The following is a 27,413-nucleotide window of genomic DNA, read 5'->3' on the forward strand; positions in this document are numbered from 1 at the left end:
TTTCTTTGCGGTAGTTTAGTGAGTTTATTTTTGCTCCATAAAGAAAAAGAGAAACTCTTCGCTGAGTGACACTGACATGTCATGGTCACATCAAAACTCTTGAGACATGTAGTATCTGTAAAAGATGGGCTAGTTTGTACTGTGGCCTTTTTAATACGTAGTCTGTGAAACATGTTCCTTCATGACGTGTCCCCGTAAAGTCAAAGAAGACGACTGCAGGCTTTCTTTGAGACATGTAATAGCCTTTCATAGAAGGAGCTGACGGCAACAGAAGCCCTCTAAAAAGGCTCCGGGTTGAAGAGACCAGGAGTTACTTATTTTTGTAACTGTAATAGCACGTTAAATGTTAGTCAACAGCAAGGGAAGTGTGCAAAACTGACCTTTTTCTTTCAGGGATGGACGCATAAGAATTAAGTGACCTGACCCTGCAATTCTGCAAATACATCATAACCCAGATCTTAAAAAAACATATTTTTAGCTCACCAAGGGATTGAAGTAAGCTAGTGACTGTGACTTTAACTAAGACACCCAGAAGCACATGTTCGTGTCAAAAAGAGCTTTGAATATAGAAAGATCCTCTGGTCTATGTGAAACCTCTCGCCCTGCACCACCCAGAAGAGGAAGAGTCATATATCAGCTGTAAACCTCGAGCAAACAGTCAGCAGATACTGTGAGAATATCAGAGTAATCCCACTCACTGAAACCGGAATCACCAACACCTCGATGTGGAGAAGGAGCTGGTGTAAAAGTGTCAAACGGTATGGCAACCCGTGCACGGGCCAGCAGGTTGGCATGTGACCGTCTGACGAGACTCGTGAGGTCGAAGCTTCTCCCTCCTGGTCAAACATGTCTGACAACGACAGAGTCACACCGTGGAGCTCTAGTTCCACTCAGGATCGTCCTCAAAAACATCGCTCTAACGCTCACTAAACGCCAGAAAACTAAATAGTGAGATTAATGGAAGACGAAGAGAGAGACCGGTGTTCAGAATCGAAGAGTCTACAGCCGTGCTAGTGGCTCTGTGAGGCTGTGCTTACAAAGCAGCATTAGCAGGTACTGTATAATGTTCACCATCTTAGTGTTAGCATGCTAATATGTGCTAAATAGCACTAAACACAAAGTAAAGCTGAGGCTGATGGGAACGTTTGGTTTACAATTCATCCGGAAGGGAACAAGAAAGTCTGTCCCAAATTTCAGTCAGACCGACCGACTGACACACCGACACTGCCAGAGCCACGCTGTTAGCATGGCTAAAAAATAAAAGCACTTTGGCCTGAGGGGGACGCCAGAGGAACACCTCAAACTGAGCTCGTCAGACTCAGCTGTTCATTGTCCGACTTGGCTTAACGTTCATCAGTCTAAGAACTACTTTGTCAGGCTCGGCTGTACTTTAGCTCAATGCTAAAGACACGAGTTAACCCTTAAATGCATACATTCCTACATACCTCAGGTCTTTAGCGACAAGCTAACCGTTTAGCCAGATTAGCTTCCACTTTATTTGGGGTAAAACTAAAAGTGGCAGCACCTACAGTAACTACTTGGGACTATAGATGGTCCGTAAACCGGGAAGAATTTATACATTGTTGGTCATAATTTTACTGTTGGCCTTCCTTTTCTTTTCCAAATGACTTTGGCTAAACTGCCGGCTTGTTAACAACCTCTCTGTGTCCCCATTGGACCTATTTTTAGCAATGTTGGCGCATTCAGAGATCTCAGCGATTACTTTGAGTGCAGTAACACATAACACATAACGGATAGAACCAAGAAAATAAAACCTAGCTTGTTTGTTTGTCTGTCACTCGTGTACTGTTCATTCCCAATGAGATATTTTTTAAATCAGCATTCACTGAAGCAGCATGATCTCTGCTGACAGAAGAAAATCAGGATTTAAGCCTCATGAAAGACCCGGCGCTGTAGTGCAGCTACTGTGTTTGACGTCACCAGTCAAAATATGATCAACAGCCACGTTCCAGTGGCAGTGCAGATATGACGAGCCGAGTCTGTGCCAAGGCCTCTTCTAACTCCCCACTTCAGGAGATCTCCAGCCATCAGACATTACACAATATGATTTAGCTGCCCAGCAGCTGCACCATAGGATACAGACTGTCGGTGTCCAAACACTCTTTCACATGTAAGCCCCCCCCCCGTACATCAGCCGATGACCTTAAATATACTCCATGTAAATGTGTCATTAACACAAACTTGTAAATGCAGCTGTGTCTTCGCCCTCCTGGTGGGGTTGCATGTGGCTCGATCATCGGACTGATTTGTTTCACTTCATTCATTCACAACATTCATTCATGTTAGCCAGTTCCTTTTTGGGAGGGGGGGTTGTGCCCATCCTCTCGATGCCCTTTTCAGGTAATACTAAATCAGTGGTAGTGGTTGCTGGGAACAGTTAACTCAACCAATATGTTGATTTAAGAGTTGTTATTTCTGTAAGTCGACTTCCAGAACTTTCTGTTGCTGTTTGTCCGGCTGCAGCACGAGAAGATGACGTCCCCATTTTTCATTCTGCCAACAAAGCTCTGATTAGTCTTTCAAACCGCTGAATTAGCACAACACCAGACATATTGGATAACCGAAACAGCTGGAGATTCTGGCAGCGATTCAGAGTATGGCTGCAACTAGTGGTTGTTTTCATTATCAAGTAATCTACCATTCTTGATTAATCATTTGGTCTATAAAATGTCAGAAAACACGGAAAAATGCCAATTTCCTGAAACCAAAAGCGACGTCTTGTTGGTCCAATCAAAAGTCACAAACCCAAAGATTTTCAGCTTCCTGCTGCATAAGAAAAAGAAAGTCCTTACGATTGAGGAGTTGTAACCAGGAAATATTTGGCATTTTTGCCATTAAACTTTAAAAATTACTCGATCAACAAAAAAGTTGCTGATTCATTTTCTGTCGTTTGGAGAGTGAAGAGTAGACGGCTGATAATCAATGAGATAAAACGACAAGCGGTAGCGCTGGACTACATGCAGGCCTGTTTCCTGTGAATCCTCCATGCACATGAAGGAAATTTGAATCCAGGGCAGGAATGGCGGACTCCGCCACTTACAATGAAAACAACTGTATAGAGAGTTAATTACAGAATGTAAATACATCAAAGTCTGACCATGAATTTCATGAAAATGTTATTAGGATTATAACTTTAAAGGAGGAACAACTACACACAAAGGTTTCTCCAGGTCAAAGCTGGCCGACTCACAGTCACACACATGCACCTTTATTCCTCTAAAACCAGGACCGTAGAAGACATAGTGGTTCCTTCAGCTGCTGACACACTGTGGACAGACTAGATACCAGAAACCTACCCTGCACGAGATCCTGATGTCACTACATGCTTTCATGTTGGTACCTGTACATGATGGTTGAGGTCTGCTCTCCTCCACAGCAGACCTGTGAGGAAAAGTCTGTTCTCTGATTCGATTTGTTGAACGTGTCATGCTCTATAAAAAGAACAAGTGAGGCCGGATTGAATTGACAAAATGATTCGGCCTTGTAATGATGATGGTGATGGGAACGCTTCCTAATTGGCCGTTACAGCGTGTGTGCGCGTGGTTATTGGTGGGATGAGGCAGCAGAGATCTCTGGTCGTACCACAAGGTGCATTAACCCGTAACGCGTCCTTGTCCCCCCCCCTCTGAAGCGTTGTCACCCTGTTGTGGTCGGCTACAAAAGACCAAATGACCCTGCCGTTGGGCAGCTACATCACGCTGCCACTCACATCACTCACATTCTTTGGCTTTTTTGCCAACCTGACATTCTAGTGGGCGTTTGATAGGCGGATAATAGGAGGATCAGAACTGGAATTTGTTGAACAAACTGTGCTTTGACTCGGAAACCTTTGTGGGTCCACAGAGTCCATAAAGCTGCATTCTTCACCCAGGTGAAGCAAATGCATAATGGTTTTTTAACACTTTTATTACACATCTGATGTAATGTGAAATGATTAAAAGAAGGAAAGGAAAAAGACACAACTGCTTTTATTTTGTTGCCTCAGAAGATTGGCCAAGTAAAATAAAATATATTCATAAAAGACAATGGAGACTTTTCTTCATTAAGCTCTGCAGCCACAAAGTGTGGTGTAGGTTTATGTCACCGAGGTGTGCAGGTAAGCTGGGGGGGACATTTAAAAAACAAAACAAGGAAAGGAAAGTAGATACAGCACATTCATAATTTGGTTTTATTGATGAAGACAGACCCTTGTTGTTAGGTCTGAAGATGTGGAGACGTCGGGCTAAACTGTTTATCTTTTTATTTTGAATGTTTAGGTTACATATGATCATTGTTTCAGTCTTGATATAACAGATATATTTGAATGTGAAGCTGATCTTTACCATATGTTGAAATATTGTCACTGAAATTGAAGTTTTATCTAACTTGGACGTCTAAAATAAGTTGTTTTGACCTACAAATCATCGTTCACACGTCTTTCACATATGAACCATTCAGACTCGTGCATCATGTCTCCCTCCCTGCTTGCTGTCTTACGGGTTTCATAACAAATCACAGCTCTGCATCCCGACATGTTTCCTATGTTCTCCTCATCTGTCAGCGTGCATGAAGAGGCTAATCTCTCCCGCACAACCCTCGGAGCTAAATATGAGGACAACCCCATCTGTCAAACAGTAAAGCCCCCCTGCCAGGCTCAGGTTGCTGCGAGCGGCTGCACCTAAGGTGACCCCCACGTCCCCCAGTGTCCCGTTAACCTCGGCTAACTCCACCACCAGGAAGGTCACGGTTAGCCTGCATGTGCCGGGTCAAATGTATGAAGTCTAATCCTGTCACAGTTCCAGGGGAGAGACAGAACTGTCTCCAAACTCCGCTTGGCGTGCATTCAAGTTATATTTGACATGAAGAAGTATTTGGTTCATTAGCTGATCCCTGAGGGGTTTCTTTTAAAGATTATCACACTTCCTTTTGTATAATCCTGAAAATAATTGTGCTGATTGGTTCGCTTTAAGGAGGATTTTCAAATCTGAAGATAAAAAAGTTAAAGTCGTAGATGAGCAGAAAGAACACTTTCATGGGTCTTTACATTTTATTTAGTGTATGCTCTACTGCACATACTTGTATTTTGGAGGAATGATCTTGTAAGCGACCTGTACAGGCGGCATGTATACCTGGACCAGATAAACCGAAGTGCAGGTGTGAAAGCGACCCAAGCTGAAACATTTTGGACTCTTTATTTAGTCCTCTGCTATCTGACTGTGTGTGAGCAGATGCAGGAAATGGAGACACGGCACACGAGGAAGACAAGTATCAGGAAGGCTGATGAATTATTCAGGATGTGACATAACAGTAACATATTGTTTACCAACCTTCTGTTTAACCTATTTAAAAGTAGAAAGCTGCATCTCGCCTGCTGCTGAAGTGCTGATCAGTCTTTTTTTTTTTATCAGGGAAGAAGTCGGGGGCGTCCAGAGCCTCCGATGTGTTTGTTAGTGGTCAAACGATACTCAGAAATCCTTTGAAACATGATTTCTAAATATTTTAAGTGCAATCACTCTCGCCATAGAGCTTCCTTTGACATTGGCTGTGACCTGTTTGCTGACAACACTAACCAGGGAGGTAACAAAGCACATATCTGTCAACCCCACTGCTCCGGATTCTGCCAAATAATGCCACCAATGCAAGCAGACCTCCACACTGTGCCCGTTAGCCCAAGACTCATGCAGGAGGGTCTGAAAAAGACTGACTGGTTTGCTACAAAAATGTCGACAATGAGAAAGAAAATTTCAATGAATGCGAAGGAGGTTACGGTTCAGGAGAAAACGATTATGTGCCGCCTGATGACGGGTTTTGTCTCCGTCGGTGACAGTGTTTGGCGTCACTTCAAAGACGGTCAACAGCAGCTGGCAGAGCTTCAAAGTGCAGCTCCAGTGAGACGCAGTGAGGCGTTTGAAGTCCACTGGATGGTCAGCTCCTCGGAAAATTCCACCGTCTCTGTGCAGGCCTGCGTGGCTGGGATACACTGAAACCTACTGCGCTGCTATTATTATTATTATTATTATTATTATTATTAATTTTTGAATGACTAAGTGCTCCAGGAGTTACTGTAAGTCCTTCATCAAATTATTAGACATTTTGAGATATATTAAATCTTTTGAAACAAAAATGACAATAATAAGAAAGAAAAAAGTAATCAACTATTTTGATTATTTGTTGAAATTCTCAACCAAAAATACCAAATATTCTCTGCTTCCAGCTGCTCAAATGTTTCTGATTTGCTGTTTTCTGTTTTTTGATTGTTGTTGTTCAGTGTGTCAGAGAGCTGAAGGTGGTGAGCGGAGAAGTTCTTGGCTTGATGTGTTTTAATGAAAATGTTGTTTTCCAGCATCATAACTTGTAGGAGAAACCGTCGACCTGACGTGTAGCTACGTAGGGACTGTGCAGCCTGCAGCGACTATAAATCCACCTTAAACCAACAATAACTGCAGAGCAGCGGAAACAAGTTGGAACACAACCTATCATCACCTTTTAAGCTACTTATTTACAAATCCAGCAGTTACAGAGCATCATGATCCGTCGTTTGAAGTTGTGTTTCTGGTCACCTGATGAATGAGGTCCAGTATTCGCTCTCTTTCGGCTCTGTGTTTGGTCTCCACCACCTCCTGAGGGAAACATCTGGCTCTTTAGCTGCTAAATGCTGCACTCTGTTCAGCAGCTCGTCCCTAACTGTGTCCGTCTGCTGAGCAGCTCGTGTACAGTGGACACTGTGAGAGCTGAGAGAGTGAAGAAGAACAGGACAGATAAACAATGAGCTGAAACTCACTATACAGATTCACAGCTGCAGATTCAGTCGATAATTCTGCAGGTTCAACACTGCGAATGACACCTTTTAACGCTGTCATTATAAAAATATTGATTATGGCCATATAATCCTTAATAAGTCCTTCTGAACTAATCCACATATAAATGACATAGCAGCTGCACATTTGTGCCTCTTTGTGGCTCGTCGGAGCAGGAAACAGGCCGGTTTTGATGATACCAAATGTTTGAAATTTGAAAGGTCGTCCTGTCGTCATGATTTTGCTTTGGGAAGTCATAATTTCCACTTGGTCCTGATGGGTAATAACTCTTGGCACACTGACAGCACATCTTAATTAGTTTGACACTGTGTTCATTACTGTATTGAAGCATCTGAGCAGCTCGGAGCCGTCCACCTTCTGTGTCGATGGTTTTAGCTAAGCAGGGGTCCGTGTGAAGCAGGAAGACTTGGCTTCAGCTAAAGACAAAACACAGAGGATCACAGGTCTGGACGAGAGCTGAGTCTGTTTGAACGTCAGGTTCCCAGAAGCTTCGATAAAAGCCAGAGGTTCCGGTTATAGTTCAGGAGCACAGATTGTGTTTGTGTTGCAGGTCCAAGCTTTTCACTCGTACATTGTTGTTTCCAGATTCGAGTTGTAGCTCTGAAAGTCTGAACGAGGCTCAATCAGCTGTGGAGCATGATGTATAAAACACAAATAAATAGTGATAAAAAAGTAAACTGTTTGGATACTTGATATCTCAGGGGTTTACACAGAAATAATGGAAGTTGGCCTAACATTTACCTTTGGATGTTTACTCCACTGATATACAGAGTTATTGTTTTCATAAACAGGGAGTGAGCAGAGCTGCACAATAGAAACAGACGTTCACCTACAGCAGCAAGAGCTGCCACACAGCGCTTAACAATGTGGCACTATTCTTCCTTTTGCACAGGAAGTAACCTCAATGTGCCTTTCCTGGTCACAACTTTAAATTAATAATTCAATAAATAAATGCAATATTAAATGGTGTGACCGGAAAGGAACTCCTTACTTTCCCACCAGTGTCGCCCTTCAGGGACAAACAAATCCTTTTGTTTACAAAAAATAAATAAATAAATGAGGTGAATTTCTTTCTCGGCCACCGTGTTGGATTCTAGATGCCTGACTTATGTACGTTCTATTTAGTCCTGTTCTACACTGTCTGTTGTGATTTTGAATTATGTCTCATGGAGGAAATATGAAACACAGATCCTGATTATAATAAGCAACTGAAACAACACTGACTCATTTTCTCTCTCTTCCCTTTTTCAAATGATCGAGATGAATCAGATACCGTAACTGGCTTATGTCAGATGGAACACACACACACACACACACACACACACACACACACACACACACACACACACACACACACACACACACACACAGAAGCATCACGTTCAAAGCTCGAGCTCTGACTGGAGTTCTGACTCCAGAAGTTGACATTAGTGTCAGTCTTCCTTAATGGTAAACCAAGGAATTTTCCATTGAGTCGGGTTCACGTCCAGTTTTTTTGTTTTTTTTTGTCTGTGCAGTTGAAGAGAAGAGGTAGAGCTGTGGAAGAAAAATGTTCTCTGTCTCTGCTTTCACAGAACAGATAATGGAGCACGAATTACAATAAAAACGTTTATCATTCGTTTCGATCACAAAATGCATCTTTGGTTGAAACGGACGTGTTTTTGAAATCAACAGACAACAACAATAATAATAATAATAATAATAGGTAATAAAGGGCACTAAGGACGAAGCATTAGAGCAGTGGTTCCTGAACCAGATTTAACTGTGATCATTCTAGACTTGAGAGGTAAATAAGAAGGGGGGTCGTGTACAGTGGGTTTATTAGAGCTTAAAACAACCAACGAGGTTGATGAGAGCGCTGAGACTGAACAACAATGGACTAATTCTGTGTCTCAGTTTGCGTTCTTCCATACGTACACTTGATATTCTGAGTGTAAATGCGGTGCAGTGCCCAGACGGTGTCCTGTGTGGAACGCTGGACACTTACTTACTTACTCTCAGTGGTCGCCATCTTGGCTACACACAAGCAAGTAAAAGCACCTTCATTTTTAATCAAACTCAACTGAAGATATTTTGGCGACAAACACGGTCAAATGTTGGCGTTAAGTGATTTGAGACAACACTACCTGGCAAAATTCATGCACTACGCAAGTACATAGTGTACACAGTGTACTACATGGAAGTATGTGAACTGAGACAGCGTAAGAGTCTACAGCCTCTGTGAAGCTGTACTTGAGCTAAATGCTAACATGCAGATGTTTACCATGTTCACCATCTTAGTTTTGCGTGTTAGCGTGCTAACATTTGCTACTTAATGCTAAACACGAAGTACAGCTGAGACTGAGTCGTACAAAGTGACATTTCACTGAAAACCACAAAAGTCAACCTCATTGTGGCACCAGAGGAGAAGTCCGGGCTCACCAAAGTCTGTAGGATTCATCGGCTGGGAAGCACAAATGTCTGGACAGATTTACTCCTGCTGGCTAGCTTTGACCTGCTGGTGGCGCTAGAGAGAAAGTCAGTAAATCACCAAAGTCATTATGATACATCCTCTGGGCACCACCAATATATGCACCAAATTACATGGCAATCCATTCAGTAGCTGTTCTCATGTCAGTACTCAGAGCTGGGAATACTAGGGTAGTTTGAGGTAGTGGTACTTCGAGAGATGTTACACGGACTCCACATTTCAGACAGAAATATTGCGCTTTACAGATACTGATTTGACATTTGGCACGAGGTCGCGAAGGATTGGCTGATGGCTGGTAGAAATCTTCTATCTCAAGAAAGTCATTTTGAAATCTTCTCAAAGTTGTTTTTTTTCAGTTTTGCCTTCACTCTTTCCTTGAATTATATAAAGTATAAGTATAGTTTTCACCGGCGAACAAAACCGAGCTCTAATCTTCTTCACAAGTAGTACTTTTACTGTCATACTTGATGACACTGCATCATTTTACTTGTTGATCACATTGTGCATGTAAAGTCTTCTGTAAACAAACGTATAATGGAAATACTCAAGTAAAGTACCCAGTAATTGAGTAAATGTATGTAGTACCTATTAATTGTCCATGTTGCAGTAGGATATTTCCTGGTTACATGTTTTTTGTGTAGTTTTACATAAATAAAATTGACTTGACCTCATCTGATCTGTTCTCGTAAAGCAGTTAAACTTGAGTGAAAATGTATTTTCTGTCTCTCATCACAAGCCACACAGCGTGTTTCTGATTGTCCACTGACATTTTATTGAAAAAGGAACAATATAATATCATGTACAATAATAATAATAATATTAATACAAAAATCTGTACATTCCGTGGTTTTGCAGTACATTTGGAAGACTGATACAAAAGAACTGCAACAGGGAGGGAGGTATTTACACATGTAGGATCTCTGGAGCCGCTTGGCCGTCCGTCACTGTTTTTCTATTTAAAAAAAAAAAAAAAATGATACAGGATATAAATTTGTATTGATGCAAACTCTTATGCAGTAAACCTTCATATGCCGGGGGTTACAGTACGTTTGGCTTTGAACTACGCTTCTTCAAATCTTACATTCTCTGGTAAAACAAAAGCATTAAAACGGAGAATGAAAGCTCAAGTAGTGTTGATAGTGAAGTAGGCCGATCTGAAGTCCGCATTCAGCAAAAAGGGAAAGTGGAATTGAGAATGTTTTACTTGGAGATTTGATATTTTTGCAAGAAAACGTCTTGCAGCACAACTTTTTCAGTCTCCAATCATAACACTGTATCCGATTGAGACATTAGAAAGGAGATCTAGTTCTTTCAGCACATACCACCTAATATTTTATAACTTTTAAAGTAAGTTTGGCTGTATAAATCTACTTTTTGCTTCAAGTTGACACCTAAAAATCCCCCGAACACCAGAGGGCCACTAACTGAATTATTGTTTTAGTTCAGCAAACACGACAGACCTTGTGATTCTTGTTTTCTGTCCTCTACAGTAAAGCCTTTGCCACTTTAGTGGCTTTATACATGTTCACTTTCCCCCTTTTAGACTCGCCAGATTAAGGCTTGATGAAGTGGCTCAAGATAAAGATGATCAATGTAAAAACAAGATGATAAACTGTACACACGTTCTTGAAAAACAAACCTTATTAAAACATCCTAAACGTTCTACTTCTCTGTACCAAATCTAACCAGGTGTTGTTTTTAAGAAACACATAACTATGATAATAATACTCTTTGGCATTTTTTATCAACCATAAAAAAAAAAGAAAAGAAAAAAAAAAAAGAAGCAACATCATAGCAGCACTTTTAAGAACATTCAGATTCTCATATTACCCCGGTCTCTGTTTAAATTAATGTTTTTCTGTCAGTTTGATGCCGTTAATACTACCCTGCTCTACCTCTTGACGTGAGCAGGCATGTTTCTATCAGTCTGACCAGCAATGAACAATCTCTCAGATCAATAACTGCAAAGGTTAAAGCAGAAGATCAGAAAATCAGTGCTGTCAAGTCAGAAAAGGTTTCTACAAGTCGTTTGAACTTTTGTTGCATAAAAAGCTTTTGGTGCAGTTTCTTTAGACTTCTGTGATGTCTGCTATGAGACCAGCTCATGAACAAATGCGCAACTTGTACCTTCTTTGTTCCAGACATCTACCTTTCGTGTACTCTTTGGTTCTACCAGAAAGCACAAAGTTTAACTTCCACTATTTTCTAGCAGCAGAACATCTCCTAACTACAAAAACCACCTTTCTCAAAGTGTCTTGTTCATGCCGGACAGAGAAACTGAGACATGCCTGCAATTTTCAAGTCCTCTCAACAACCTCCTTCCTCTCCATCACCTTGCAGTCAGCGGACACTGAGCACACATTCATGGGGACTTCATGGAGAATTCTTCCTGCAATATGACCATGGTTCATAGTGCTGTGTTTTGTCATACTGTATGTAGTCAAAGTTCAAGCAGACTCTTACATACAAAGTCCTAGACCTTGCCGCTTCCCACAGCAGTACCGTTCGGCTTGTCCTCTACACCCAAGGCCCAGCTCGGCTCATTGTGCCTTTTGGAGCAGAGAGGTGATTTTAGAAAATCTCTCACTTGAGGTCTGAGGTCTGAACAGTCAAATTTCTGATTCTCGTCTCAGAGGCCGGGGCTCTAGCGGCACCGTCGCCTGGCTGTGTTCAGTCTCTGAGATGTTGTCAGTCTGGGTGCCGTCGGGACCAACGCTCCCCCCGTTCCCCTCGTCTGTGTCCTCTTTGTTCTCCAGCGCCATCTCGTTTTCGTAGCAGAAGGAGTTGGAGTTTGAGAGAATGTACTTTTTCTCTGCAAGGTCTCTGGCGCTGCACAGAGGGGTGCTCGGCACCTCGTATGTCTTATGGAAGCGGGAATAGTCCACCTTGTAGTAGTTCTTCTCCTCGAAGAGAACTGGTTCAAACCGGTGGCCCCAGAGGATCTCACTGGCGACGTAGGAGCTGCGGCATTGCGTGGTCATGGCAGTCGCCTCGACCATGCCCTCTAGGATGACCACGATCTCAAACTCTGAGTTCTCCAGGTCCTGTTTGCTCATGTCGTAGAAGGGGCTGTCCTCGTCGATCTCGTGGACGATGGTGATTGGGGAGACCAGGAAGATGCGGTCGACTCCGCTGTCGAAGCCCACATCTATGTCCATCTGGTCGAGGGGGATGTACTCCCCCTCTGCTGTTGTCCGGGATTTCAGAAGTTGCGCCCTCACATGCGCCTCAACTAGGTGGCTCTTCCTTAAGTTGCCCACACGCCACATCAGGCAGAGCTTGTTGTCCCTCATTGCCACTGTGGCGTTATGGCTGAAAACCAAAGTTTCATTCCTCTTCTTGGGCTTTGCCATCTTTGCCATGACAGCGCCAATGATGAAGGCATCAATAATGCAGCCCACGATGCTTTGGAAAACCACCATGAAGACAGCGACAGGGCACTCGTCCGTCACATATCTGTAGCCGTAGCCAATCGTAGTTTGAGTCTCAATGGAGAACAGGAAGGCAGCGGTGAAGCTGCTCACGTTGGAGACGCATTTCTGGGCGTCATTCTCTAAGTCCCCGTGGAAGATGGCCACCAGCCAGAAGACGCAACCGAAGAACAGCCACGAGAGGAGAAAGGCGAGGCAGAAGATGATGAACATCCACCTCCAGCGGATGTCCACACACGTAGTGAAGATGTCAGCCAAGTACCGCTGACCTTTCTCGCTCACGTTGATGAACTGCACGTTGCAGTGACCGTCTTTCTTTACAAATCTGCTTTGCGGCTGGTGCCTCGTGTGCACCTTGCCCTTGCCGTTCCCGTAGCCGTTGGGTACTGCCATAGTGGCAAGCTTCATGCCGTCCTCCTCTGATGACACAATGCTGTAGCGGCTGGCTCGCACGCTTCCCATCACCTCAGTCTGGGAGGGCTGTGCTGCTTCTGCTTTGGAAAACAGTCTGAGTTTCTGGAAAAAGCGTTGGAGAAACAGTTTTGAAACACTTTTGGGGGACCAACTCGGAGAGGAAATGGTGGCAGAATGAGGCGGGCTGAAGGGACTCTTCAGCCTCACAGGTCCCTAGATGGAGTGCAACAAGAGGAGGATGAAGTGGTCACTCCTCTTTCATCAGCTGACTGGACCTCATCAAGTTCATCTGCTACGAGAAAGCAGAGACAGAAGATATCTGTCAGTCAAACCAGTTCCAGATACATCAGATACATTTCTGTAAAATCATGTTCAGGGCATCTAATAGTAATATTAAAAAAATAATAATAATGTCAGAACTGATAACTCGATCAAGTCAGACGTGCGTGCAGCCTGAGAAAAACCATCAAAAACTTTATACCCAGTGTCAGCAAAGCTCGTCTGGCTGTGCCAACAATATTTCATCCAGTTATGACAAACAACAGAGATATTTAACCCTGACTAACATTTCAACTTTCACTGAGAGAGGCCACCCTGTAATTGCACTCAGGTCCCGTTATTGGTCATTTACAAAGTGGACTTGTTTTTCTTGGCTGCTCTGCACTGACTTCTTGCTGGATTGTGGGTTACAGCATTTCTACAGGATCCCATGAACTGACGGTTTTGCGCTGCTGATGGATCAAGTTAAAAACTTTAACTGAGAAAGCTTCGTTATGCAGATCATTTTTCTTACTGTCATCTTTTGAATAATGGACTGCAAAAAACTGAAAATGTAATAAGAAGTTATAAATTGAACCAAAACGACGACTGTTTCACATTACTTGCTGCGTTGTTGCTCAGTGGTGCATTATTAATGCACATTTTCATATGCAATGCCTTCTCAAAATGAAGATGGAAGATAGTTTGCATGTGCAACCTAACTGTTGTCATCAGCACTCACAATCTACAAACATAGGTAGCACTTTTAGTTTAGTTTAGGCAGTTGATCAGCGATCTGCTACAACAGTTTATAACTGACATCACGTCATCCTCAAAGGTTTCGTGAGGCTGTCTGTTATTTGAAAGAAGCTTTAAGGAAAGTGTGAGCTTTGTCTTTGGCTGTGCAGAAGAGATGCACAGCTTGTTGACTCTCTCAGAGCCCTCTGGGATTCCTTCTCTCTGCTGCAATAATGGCTGTCCTGAGAGGATTCTCCTGGCACAACTAAAACACTACTCATTAGTTTTGGCTGTCCTAGCAACAAAGTCTAAATCGACCTGCTGCAGTCTCACCGTGTTCTCTTTTTTTTATTTTTTGTTTGGATGGATTTCTCTCTGCGGCACGAGGAGAAGCTTGTAGTGAAGACTGTTGAAGTTATTCCGGCCTGCAGGGCCACTCAGCATCACATACAGATATGACCACAGCTGCAAGTCACTGACTCATCCTGAGTTTACTGCAGAAAGTGAAACTGGCTGATGCAATTTGTCGGCTTTTACATAAAGTTGCATATTTGTATTAAGTTCCAAAACAACTCTACAAGCAAGTCGCATCTAATGCACGTGCACGCAGGCTGCTGTATTGCTAAGCCATTTTCTCAGATGATGGCCGATAAGGAAACATAAATAGCTGCAATAAATAACGCAGCAGGTTTTCTTCCTTTTAAGATTGATTATATGCAGCCATATGTTTACTTTCAGTATTCCATGTATAATTATTATGTTATATTTCAGTTTCAGTCCTCTGAGAGAAGAGCTAAAAGAGTGGTGGATAGCTCCCTAATAAATACCACTAATAATAATACTGTGATAGTTATTAGTCTTACTTAGTCTTGTTTTTAAGCGGTATTATTGAACAGTGTCTGACTGCAGGGAGACACGCGGGGCTGCTCTCAGAATGCACCAAATGCCAGCGACAAATGTTAACAGGTGCGGGGGGAAAAAGGAGCTGACTTCTGATGCAATCATCCACACACACACCCCTCGGACCGAGACTCGCAGGCACGCTTCGTTGCGGGCCACCGGACTTCAGGACATGTCTCGAAGTCCTTAGATAAGAAGCGAGGCGAACCGGGGCCGCATAAAGTGAAACCTTTGGCGGGTTTTAGGACAGTTGTGGTCGCAGAAGTCGTGCGTAAAAGCCAGGAAGTCGGCGCGTCATGGAGAATGAAGTAAAGCATCACGAGTGAACATGAGCGGCTGTCCGCCACAAGACAACAGTTCTGACGTGCGTGAAGCGCGTGAAGCGCGTGAAGCGCCTCACGTTAAAGCAGAAGAGGACTAGTTTTCTAAAAGCCATAGCTGGAACTCATGCTTCCTCTACCTGTTGCTCATCTGGGGGGCGGTGGGACTCAGTGTGGGAATATAATCCAGACGGCTTTGGCTCCGCTATCCTCGGCGTCGTTTCCGCGCTTGTTATTAGTTATTTGGCCGAAAAGATGAAGTGTGAAACTCCCCCCACATCTCCGGAGGACCGGTCTCGATAATGTGCCTCGCGATGAGTTCCCCCAAAGCGTTTTAAACAGCATGCGCCGGGACGGCCCGCCCCCCCCCGCTCAGCTCCCGGCCAATGGGGAGAGGAGGGGAGCGCGCACTGTGAAACAGGCGCAATTATACTCCGCTTTGTGTCACTTTGTGTTTGATCAATACGACTTATGTGTACAGACCACAACATGGAAGTAATGGAGAGCTACTCGACGCTAATTGACCGATGACACGTTCAGTCTCATCAGGGGTTAAAAAAAGACGGGGGGGGGGGGTCAAGGAGTTCAAGGCTGAAACCTGAACAGAAATAAGCATCAGAAAAGTTTGTCTGCTTCTTCCTGCAGGACTTCAGTCAGGTTAATATCAGTAGTGCTTCACAGATGTATAATGAACTACAGGTTACATGTTGTACATCTTTAGGTGGCTCAGCTCTGCCAAAAAGTTCAAAATAACAGAAAGTTTTACAATAAGAAAACAGTTAAGCTACAACTTTTAACACGGGTGGGACACAATTTAATAAAAAGTAAAAAAAAAACAATAAATAAATCCATTTTTTCCAGAGATCCATGTCAGTAATTAATCTTTTCTCTGCAGAAACATTCAAATCCTAAATAAAACAAGTGAGTCTGTGCTTGTTCCCACCTGCTGCTCACAGCGTGAACTCAACTGCCCATCACTCTCATTTTTGTGATTTTTTTTTCAATGTGGGTATGGAAAATGTGACTCAGAATGACTCACTCAATAAAGGCCTACATGCCTGTATTATGATATGACTGTCTTTCTCCACTGAGCTATCAAGTTGCTTCGGATGTTTAGACTATGCATCTGTTGCCCTGTAATTTTAGGACTGGCTGTAGCCGTGTTGTCTTTAAGCCATTGACTAAATCATTCTTCCTGCTCACTAATTCATGATAAACATTAACCCACAGCTACATGTTTTTCACAAAGGCTTTTGAACTGCTGGTTTTCCCCTGTAAGTCTTATTTTTAGTTGTGGTTATTTATAGCAGCACGTATATTTAGCCCAAACCACCTGTGTCAGTGAACTGTGCGCGTTGTGTGTGTTTGCTTTCCATGCCCAATTTCCAGCAATAAAGAGAGCGATGCATGCAGCGGCCAGTGCTGCGTGTGGACCACAAGGTGGAGAGCTGGAGACTGGAATTAAGCAGTGATTGCCTCCCACACACGCAGCTCTGCAGCAGACAGCAGACAGCAGCACAACACTGAGGAAGAGGAGGATGACACTGGATCTGAACTTTCCATGCAACTTATGTCACTGCAGCAATGAGATGTGTGAATAACAGTAAAGATATCTGCATTTACATAAGAGATATCTTTGTACATTTTAGCACAAATGACTCAGTGTGTCCTCTAGGACTTTTGTTCAGCTGCGAGGGGGGGGGGCATATTTATTGACATCTATTTATTTATTTATACATAATGTCCCTTTGACCCACTGCTTACAGAGGGCACTGTTTGTTTCAGATATTACCTATTAAATGTCTGACCTTGTTTATAGTTGAGAAGTCTCTCTCACAGTTGGCACTGGAGATGTAGAGCTGTCCCCATTCATCATACTGGGAGGCCAGTCTCCCCATTATGGTGAGCTTAAACACATTAAAGTCAGACAGTGGGACAACGTTAATCATCTTTCTGCAGAACGCCCCTATTTATCGTGACTTTCACATTTTACCTGCAATGCTTGAGTCAGAAAATGCTGCTTGCAGGACGGCCATTCTTGCAGTGCAGGATTTTCCGGCTGCTGCAGGATATTTTGTGGACCGGGTCTTGAGATTTCGTATATATAGACGGCATCATCCTCTTTGGCCGCTTGGGGTCCCAGCGACATTCACCAGGTCGAGGAACTGGCTTAAGAGCTGCTCTTCATTGTCCAGATATCTGAAAAACAGAAAAAAAGACATGTTTTAAATAAATCAACACAGACGTATCAGATTCATCATTAATTCGTCATTAATCGTCCGCTCAGGTGAATAACACCGGACACGCAGATCCAGCTGCTTCTCCACGGATGTCTCGGAGGATTGGCTCCTCAACCCCAAAATCTCCAACATCTCATCAATTATTAAATGAGGCCGGCAGTTGGTCTTTTTCCCGATCTAAAATTAAATGGGATTAAATATAGATTGAATATTATGAATTTATTTTTATGAAACCAGGGCCGACTGCAGCGAACCTGAAGCGCTCCTCCTAAAACTAAGCCCAAACTGACGGCTCAACTCGTGCGTGGCTATGCTGGTGACTAGCGAGGAAGCAGTGTCTTTAAACATCCTGCTGTGGTCAGCTCTGAGGTATCAACCTTATCACTGTCAACGCATCTCTTCCTGCAGCCGTACCGGAGCTGTATTTGAGCTGCGTTAAGCTGCTGTCGATGCAAACCAAACATTTTCAGGCTTTTATTTTGAAGCAGCTACTGTATAGGAAAAGCAATGCATTTGTCACAGAGGTAGTGATGCTGCTGTAATTTCAACTCTCTAATTTCTTTGTATTATTTTTCTTTATTGCATCTAAATAGCCCTTTATCTGTTTTCTTATTTCTCTGTGCCGCTGCAACGTGACTTTCATCAAGTCTCATCTTATAAAAAATGTTCTACACGACAAAATCTGGATATGTTTGGAGCTGTTTTGTCAGCAGATCAGTTCTGAATCATTTAGCAAAGGTACAAGAAGAGATGAAGAGCTGCAAGGGGAAGGTCACACAAGGTCGCGGTTGCTTACGGGTCAGTTTGACGCGACTATCATGAGGTCTGTGTGCTGACCCAGAAGCCACCGAGATGCTGCATGGACAGACAGAAATAAGGGCATCACAGTAAATGAACACTGTCATGATCTCGGGCCTGAATAACATCATGAGCTCTGGATTGATCTGTTCTGGACAGATGATAAAAAGAATACGTCTTCAATAGGATTACACAGTGATGCGAATGAAAGCGCCGCATTACGAAGCGGCGTCTGGTTACTTTAGTCTGTCTGTTTACTCGACATCAAACGTGACGTTCTCCATCAGAGCTTTTGTTCTGCGACGAGAACCGTGATGCATCTCGCACAGATACGTGATTATTACAGGAAGTGAGGACGCAAGCCAGACATTTAAACATCACTTTATTGAAATTGTTTTTAATATTTTTATAAAATCTGCTTATCAACAAAATTAGAAACACATCCGATACAACAGATCCTCATATTCGTCATTCGTAAAATATTCAGAGACTCTACAAAACTCTAAGACAGTAAGAGAAGGTTTGATGAACTGGTTTGAACAGTTTGACTTCCTGGTAATCACTGGACAAATGGGATTCCACCACCACAAACAAGAAAACATAACATTTTACATGTGTTTCATACAAACTCTGATGACTTCACTCGTCATAAGGGACATTCCTGTAGTCGCCCCTATGACTTCTGTTTACTCTCAGCAGTGTCTCGACTTTAAACTTTAAACGGTCTAATTGTATTTTCTTTTCACATCATTTCTTTTTACACTTTTACAAGAATATAAAAACGCTTGACAAAACAATCTCACCACAAGGTCCCTTCAGCCGCCGTTCTGCTTCCGATTGTATCACACGATGTTCATCCATGTTGGCTTAAAGGTTGAGACCGAAGGTTCATCCATGACCTTGGCAACAGCCGTTGACAAAACAATCTCACCACAAGGTCCATGTGAAGTATAAAAACAATATATTCTTTTAAATATGCATCTAGTCTTCCATTGTTTTCTTCAATAACCTTAATCTGAATATTACAACAACCCTATAAAGACTACAAAATAACAAGCCTCTGTACGTTACAGGTTTTATATTCTTTCTATGTTGCCTTTAAATGTTTAAAGTGACATCCCACCAAGTATTTATATTGTGTGTATCAAGTCCTGGCTACCTGTAGACTTAACAGGTGTCATCCATGTCATTTACAGTAAATTCCAACAACTTCCAAAAGGACAAAAGTGTAAAAATGTCCATATAAACTTCTCAAACCACTCCTGCAGCGTAATTACACGTCTCCTCTGTCCACTCGTATGCTCAGCACATTCGTAACGCTCATGTTTTTACCGTGTTTTATGTTATGTTTTGTTATGTTATGTCGTGTTTTGTGTTCATGTTTTATCATATGTTTGTTGCTGGAGCATCACTTTAAACAAATCACATGCTAAAAAAGACAAACGCCAGAACTTTCAACATTCTCACAGTGAATGAGATTCAGTAACATCCTCAATATTCCTCTTTAGCAGTGGTTTCTTTGAAGAAATGGACAATTAGAACCTGAAACATCGTGGCTCCGCTTCTATATTTCTTGACTTGTGAGGTCGTTCGGCAGAGTCAAAGTGTCTTGATGCTGACTGTCTGCTTGAGATGTCGAAACAGTTGGTTCAGGGCGACTGTCATTCACAAGTTCCACAGTTACCGTTGGGGGTTTCAGAAGTTTTTCGTGATGATGATGCCGCTGTGACCTCGGAGAGGGCCGCGGCGAAGATCTAGGTGAATGGCGCGGCGAATGACGTGGCGAGGGCCGCAGCTGCTTCTTGTGTTCGTACTCCTCAGCACTGACCTCGGGCACGAGCACCTTAGCGGTGTGATTGAACAAGATGTAATCCACTCGGTAGTGCCTCCTGCTGACCCTGATCATCTCCTGGAACAGCTGACCCCAAAGGATTTCAGCTGGCGTGTACGAGGTTCGGGTCTGGTGCAGCATGCCCGTGGAGTCGTCCGTGTAGGTAAAAGACGTCACCAGCTCAAAGTCTGCTTTCCGCAGATCTACCAAACTCATCTTGTACAGAGGGCTGCCGGGTTCGATCCTGTGGAAGATGGTGGTAGGTGTGACCAGGATGACGTCCCTCTGCTGAATGACCAGATCTTCGTAGGTCACGTCCATTTTCCCTGTGGCATGCACCGTGGAGCGGACAATCTGAGCGCGAGCCGTCCCCTCCACCAGGTGGTGCCTGCGGAAGTCCCCGACTCTCCAGGAAAGACACAAGAAACCATCCCGAAGATTGATGACGGCGCAGTTGCTGAAGCCCACCGTCTGCGCCCTCTTTCTGGCTGAGGCCATTTTGGCGACAACAATTCCGATGACAAACGTGTCGATGAAGCAGCTGATGACATCTTGTACAGTGACGATGATAATGGCAATCATGCAGTTCTCTGACATTCCTCTGAAACCGTAGCCGATGGTGGTCTGGGTCTCAAGGGAGAAGAGGAAGGCAGCTGTGAAGCTGCGCACCTCGTACACACAGGGGTCATTTGTGTGTTCTTTGACGTCTCCATGAGCGAGAGCGATGACCCAGTAGAGGATGCCGAAGAAGAGCCAGGACAGGATGTAAGACAGGGCAAAGATCAGGAACATCACCCTCCATCTGATCTCCACCAAGGTGGTGAAGATGTCGGTCACAAACAGCAGCCACTCCTCGGGAACATGGCGGAACACGACGTTACAGCTGCCTTCTTTGCGTACGTAGCGGTATTTCTTTGGTTGAGGTCCATTCTCCGTCTTCACATTGAGATCATCGGTGGGGCTCACCGATGTATATTGATTATGCATCTTCCAGAGTCTGTAGGGAAGATGGCAAAGAACGTTAGGCAACTGTATTCATCAGCGTGACTTAGTAAATATCGGGCGTTATCAACACATTGACTTTGAGCCTTTACGTTGAAGCCACTGTGCAGGATTTCATGTGTTCGTAGACAGCATGGCTGTCTGCTAAAGGTCTTTTTTGATATTACCACTGGCCAGACATGGTTTCCAATCTTAGGTCTCTGATTTCTGAGTCGATATCTATCCTGCATTTACCTTTCAACCCAGGTGTAAATCAATCCCTGATCAGAGTCCCAAATCTGCAGCCCTCTAACGTGTCAGTTTGGACTAAGAGCTTTTGTAGTTGTTTTGTAGTTCAACTGACCCAAAACACTGAGAGAAGGTCATTGGAGTAATGCAGGTCATGACAGCAGGAACAGACAGCTTTCAGTAGCTGTTTGGTCTCATTCGCAGAGCAGTCTGTCTGATCTGTGACCCACATGAGGATGTAGGCGTCCACATTTGCAACACAAATGCACAAATCTGACACAGTTATCCCGATTTTGTCGTGGCCGTGTGTGACCTTCTGTACCGATTAAAAGGAGTATTGTAGAAATACCCGTTTCATTTTATTTTCGTCCCATATCCCTCTTAAAGCATTACAGATATGTAAAGACACAGATTAAGTCACAGAGTAGAACATGTATGGACTACAGCCAGCATGCGAGTTACAGCTCTATTTCATTGAGTCTACTGCCAATAAACAATTGAGTGCATGTGTTTCCACAGTTGGAAAAGGAAATGTGTGACTAAAACAAGCAGTAGAATTTAGACACATCTTGATATATGAGAAAATATAAATACAGCAAACAAATATATGTTTTATTGCGGGATGTTTTGATGCTGCAGCTTCTGCGTAGATCACTCAGAATACTCCCAAAGGGCTTTCCCTGTTGCTCTGATACAAAAAACAGCCATTCACCTAAAGCAGTCTTGCCCATTTTCCGACTTTTTTTTTTCCAGCCACTATTATTGGAGGAAACGATTAACAGCAGAGTCTTCCATGTATCAAAAACATTGGCAGATCACTGGAAATCTCCAACCTCTTGCTCTCCTTCCTGTAGCATCGAATATAAATACATAATGAGCAGCACTTTGTTGTTGAAAAGTAAGACGGGACGAAAAATAATCCCTGACCAGGGAAAATAAGAGTATATTGTGTCGCTGGTTTTTATTTTTTGTTTGTTTTTTTCTGTTATGGGTTATACTTATGATTTCATTCACATGTTTTCTTTCACATTTTGTCCGTTTAGTTTTTTCGTCTACGCTTTGATTACCATGTATGATTGTCTTTTTCCTGCCTCTTTGTACTGTGTCAGTACATTTAATCATAACGAACAAAACCTGTTGGGCTGCTTTATGTCACTGATTTCTTTCTTCTTGTATAAACCAAGGACGCTTAAGGTGCAGCTCATACCTTTACTCCACGTCAGTTTTCAGAAATATCTCCTCTCTCCATTTAATGCATTTCAGTGTAGGACTTAATCATTAGCTGATTAAAACAGTTAAAATTCTGCAAATGCATCAAATGGTGCAGGTACAGAAGACATTTCGCACTTTAATTCTACTTAAACAATCTGTTTAGTGATGAGTGCTCGGTTTTGGTGCCAGTCGGATGTCTTTTGCCCCAGTAACGTTGAACTCTCTGTAAACATACAATCATTTTTCCATGCAAAGTTTTACTGTTGTCCAAAGCAATGGCCCAAGACCTCTTTTTTTTCTTCTTCTGGGTGGAGGTCAAAGACCTGTCAGAGGGCCAATAAAGGAAGCGCCACAGGACTGAACTGGTCTAAGTTAGCAGGGGGAAAAATGAATGTGGAAACTGGAATAGTGTCATGGTGCGATCACGGGCAGAGGAAGGATCAATCACAGCCAAACCACTGAGAGCATCCTCTACGCCCAAAACAAATGGGGTTTGAATCACCGCTATCTAACTGAGTGAACTGGGCTCCAGTCACAGACTCCACTTTCTCCTGGCTACAGAGAGCGTCCCCACTGCCAGACTATGGAGCTCACTCCATGAGGTCATAGAAATAACGTCTTATTAGCTTCCCATAATCCCTTCCTAAATACCCTGATATGGACGAGAGGAGAAAAACGCAGCGTCCTACTGGAAAACCGAGAGACGCTTCGTGACTGTTGCACTCATGGGTTATCGGTCTCGAATCAAACCTCATCATCACTTTTCCTCAGGAGCACCTACAGGTGTGTCAAAGAGTTGTGATTCAACTTATTGCTGCTTTTCTCTGCTTTTACAGCTGTGAATGTTTGTGTAAATTTCAGTCTCATTATTTATCTATTTGGTGGTCAGTCGATCGACAGAAAAAGATTTTTGTTATCAGTCGTTGAATTCATTTTTGGCTCTCGGGATAGCGATGCCAGGTGGGTTGGTTGGCTGGTTGGCTGGTTGGTGCACCACTTTGGTCCAGACGGAAATATCTCGTCCTCTACTCGATGGACTGCCATAACATTTTAAACACACATTCATGGTCCTCAGAAGAGGAACCCCGACGACACGAGGTTGACGTTTGTCGTTTTGAGTGAAACATCTTAACTACTCTTGGATGGATGAATTATAAGAACTTTGGTGATCCCGTAACCTTTCCTCTAGCGCCATCATCAGTTTGTTCAGTGCTTTGGTTTGTGACCAAATACCTGCAAAACGAACCACATTCCCATCAGCCTCAGCTGTGTTTAGTGCTAATTAGCGAATGTTAGCATGCTAACATGCTAAACTAAGACGGTGAACATAATAGACATTATTTTCTATACATCAGACTGGTAGCATTGTCATTTTGAGCATGCTAGCGTTAGCATTTGCTTCAAAACACCACTGTGGCTAAGTACAGCCTCACAGAGCCACTAAACATGGCTGCCAACTCTTAGTTTTGTTTAAGCATAAATACCAACATTACCCAGAAGATTTGCTTCTCTTCTTTGTCAAAGCACGTCGTCGTAAACTTAATATCTTTGGGATTTGGACCGTTGGTCGGACAAAGTAAACTATTTAAAGATGTCACCTCGGCCTTCTGGAATTGTGTCGAGCATTTACCACAATATTACGACATTTTATAAACTAAACGATGAATTGGTTTATTGTATTATTTAGTTGCAGCCCTCCTTTTTACTAATTGCTTATAGGCCTAATACATAAAATGTAGATATATTTTACTTTCGCTGTACTAAAATTGAGTGTAAATATGAATAAAGTAAATCATATTTCACAAGTCAATGATGGAGCTACTGTTCATGCAGTAGCTGTGCTGTGCTAAGGGCTGTAAGTTTATCTTCCTGCACAGTAGAGTCGGGACTAACGAGGCATGATGAAGATGGATCAGGCATGTATGAGGCAAGGATTAGCTTGTCATGTTTTTTTCATTCCCTTGAAAATGTTCATTTTGAATTCTAAAGTATTAAAAGTCCACGTAGACTTAAACAAACTCAAACAAAGACACTGAAATAAACGAATAAATTAAGTCTGAGGGTCTCAACACTGGCAGAAAAGTTAAATTAGGATACTCCCATCTTCTTTCATGTGGTCAGCTAATGAAGTCAACCTGAAAAGACACAATTAATCAACTATTAATTCTACATTTCTTAACGTGATGTAACTGTTGTCGGAGTGATTCGGACCATAATAGCATCTGGAGTATCGGACCATGAAAATACTTTTTAATCAACACTGAATGTTTTTTAAATGGTTCAAGATACCAAGGAGGAATTTCCACCACTTGCAGTCTGCTTAATGTACTACTGTAATATAGGGGGTTCTTTTATTTGTCAGGGAAATGATGGACAATAATCGTACTGAATGCAAAACATCTCGAGCGTTAAAAAGCTGTATGTTGTGTTTTTCCCAGTGAGCAGTGCGTTTCAGACGGCCCTGATTGTTCCCTGTGTCGTGTTGACCCACTAGGTTGAGCTGTTTTCTCCACATTCACTCACGACCTGAAACAAGCAGCTCTGTGTACAAAACAAGACTTCACACAGAACAACCTCTTACAACCAAAACACATCCTGACCTCTGGCATAAAGTTTCCACTGCACTCTCCATGAACAAAGCCGTGATACTTTATATTTTTGAGGTTTGAGTCTTTGTTTTTCACAATCACATTTTCTAACAGCGTCCTTTTGTATTCTAAAGTTAGACTAAAGGGCCGTCATCCTCTGCTGACAATAGGAATCGAGGGATGAACTCTGGAAACAACTTAGGCAATTGGCTTGTTTCCTCTCCTGCTCGGGGCACTTACAACTCCATTACATGCTCACTTACTGCAAATGACATTGTGCCACCCATCTGTGGTTCACTGGAACAGAACCGTGTGCACGGGTGGCTAGTCCTAGCTCTGCCCCGGGGCTTTCTGCCACCTCTAATGACCTTCAAAACCTGAACGCTGCAAAATATTTCCATCTTAACAAGTCACTTAGCTTCTCACTGGCTTGTCAAACGAACCGTTTGGCAGCGGCGGTCAGATCGCTCCACTTGGTCCTGGAATTTTTCTACAAGTGTCAAATCTGTTGACATTGATCTGCGCTGGAAGTTCTCCTAAAGTCCAGACGTTTGTTTAAAATGCTGTTTAAAGGCCAGAGCGCTGAGACTTCATGAGACGTTTTTACATGATCAAGTCAGGGGTTGTGTCATATTTGCTTTATTTTTTTTTATAAGGTTAATGGTTTATCCAAGCTTCCAAGTGCCAAGTGGACCAGAGCACGTGTTTGGTTTTGTTTTGCTTCATCAGAAATAGTTTAACGTTGCTTTTAAAGAGGAAGCATTTGAAAAGAGACGCAGGATTTAACCTGGAAGTTGTAGATTTGTACTGTGGATTCGGGGCTTATGTTGGATCGACCTGTGCCTCTGAATTTAAATGAGTCACTTGTTGAACTATGGCTGTTTGTGTCAGCAGTCAGTTTTTGATTTCCCTGTGTGACTGCTGCTGTATGATTTCTCCTGAAGACCAACATGACCTTCAGAGTTACGTGTCTTGCATGAATCATATTTATGAAACAGAGTGCGTCTTGTTGTGACAGCAGTGATGCCGCCTCACACATTCACAACACTCCTCGTCTTTTTTATCAAATGATATCGAGTATATTCACGTTATTGCATCTCAAATCTAACGTTTGTCGTTACTATGTGGAATATTAACCCGTTTCTTTCTCATGACTGATCGTTTGGTCAGATTTCTTTGTGAAACATGATCACGAACATTTCTTATCACCTTGACTACATCGTGTTTTGTTTTTTAACCAGTCAGGCGTTGTATTACTGCTCCTAATACTGCAGCTCAGATTACAGATTGTCCTGCTGTCTGCTGTACTCAGATTTTTTTCAGCTCAGTGTGACATCTTCAAACAACCAACGACTTCTAGTCTTATAAAGGAATATATTTGGTGAAGTGGCCAACAAAGTTTATTATTAATAATAACTTATGTCTTTTTAAGAACATGCAATTAAAACGACGAAACGTGAATTCATAAATTCAGTAAATACATAAACATGTACTTTTCAGATTTATATCCCTTTTAAGGTCATCTCCAGATTTGACATTGACTTCAACAGTCTGACATTGAGACTTCTGATCAAGTGTAACAGACAGAAACAACAGATTTCACAGATCAGTTCTTACCTTTTGGTAAAAATAAACGCTGAAGCAGTTGCAGGAATGTCTGCACCTGAGCTGGAAAGCTCTCCGAGGGGCTGAACAGTAGCACGGCGGTCACCTGCTGGAATGAGCCAGCCCAGCCGTCACTGCAAAAACTAAAGATTAACACCTCCCTTCAGCATCACATGGTATCACGCAGACAGGTGAATGTTTGTATTTCTGAATGTGTGTCTGTGCAGGTTGATGTGAATATGCATGAGTGAGTGTGTGTTGTGGGTGAGTGTGTGTACATGCAGGTGTTTGTTGGGCTTTGGTGCATGAGGGCTTTGTGAAATGACACCTTCATTTTAAGCAATAGACCATTCAGTTGTATAGAAGTAAACTGCTTTTTATACAAACAATCCAATTCTTCTATGTGCCTAAATGTTGATTAAATATGTCTCATGAGCTTCTTGATCCAAATACTTCAGTTTCTCAACTACGACGTTGATAAGCCCCCACCCCAGTGCAATACAGGTAAAGGGAATTTAATTTGTGATGCTCACAACATTGAAAACGTACATTAAAGAGAA

General features: G+C 42.7%; 2 protein-coding genes across 2 annotated transcripts; both read right to left on the bottom strand.

Moving 5' to 3' along the window:
• Positions 1 to 11,897: 11,897 nt before the first annotated feature.
• Positions 11,898 to 13,181, bottom strand: kcnj2a (potassium inwardly rectifying channel subfamily J member 2a). The gene has a single exon (XM_070926553.1). It carries the CDS (start codon positions 13,179 to 13,181, stop codon positions 11,898 to 11,900), a length of 1,284 nt encoding a protein of 427 aa, XP_070782654.1.
• Positions 13,182 to 19,824: 6,643 nt separating this feature from the next.
• kcnj16a (potassium inwardly rectifying channel subfamily J member 16a) lies at positions 19,825 to 26,953 on the bottom strand. Its single transcript, XM_070927152.1, has 2 exons — positions 26,866 to 26,953; positions 19,825 to 21,215 (listed from the first exon to the last, which is right to left on the bottom strand). The coding sequence occupies exon 2, from the start codon at positions 21,203 to 21,205 to the stop codon at positions 19,952 to 19,954; it is 1,254 nt and encodes a 417-aa protein (XP_070783253.1). The 5' UTR covers positions 21,206 to 21,215; positions 26,866 to 26,953; the 3' UTR covers positions 19,825 to 19,951.
• Between the last annotated feature and the right edge of the window lie 460 nt (positions 26,954 to 27,413).

Source organism: Enoplosus armatus, chromosome 20, assembly GCF_043641665.1.
Source record: "Enoplosus armatus isolate fEnoArm2 chromosome 20, fEnoArm2.hap1, whole genome shotgun sequence".
Lineage (NCBI taxonomy): Eukaryota > Metazoa > Chordata > Actinopteri > Centrarchiformes > Enoplosidae > Enoplosus > Enoplosus armatus.

Bases quoted from the DNA above. Each gene is read 5' to 3' on its own strand.
- kcnj2a (XM_070926553.1), bottom strand. From the start codon at position 13,181: ATGGGAAGCGTGCGAGCCAGCCGCTACAGCATTGTGTCATCAGAGGAG.
- kcnj16a (XM_070927152.1), bottom strand. From the start codon at position 21,205: ATGCATAATCAATATACATCGGTGAGCCCCACCGATGATCTCAATGTG.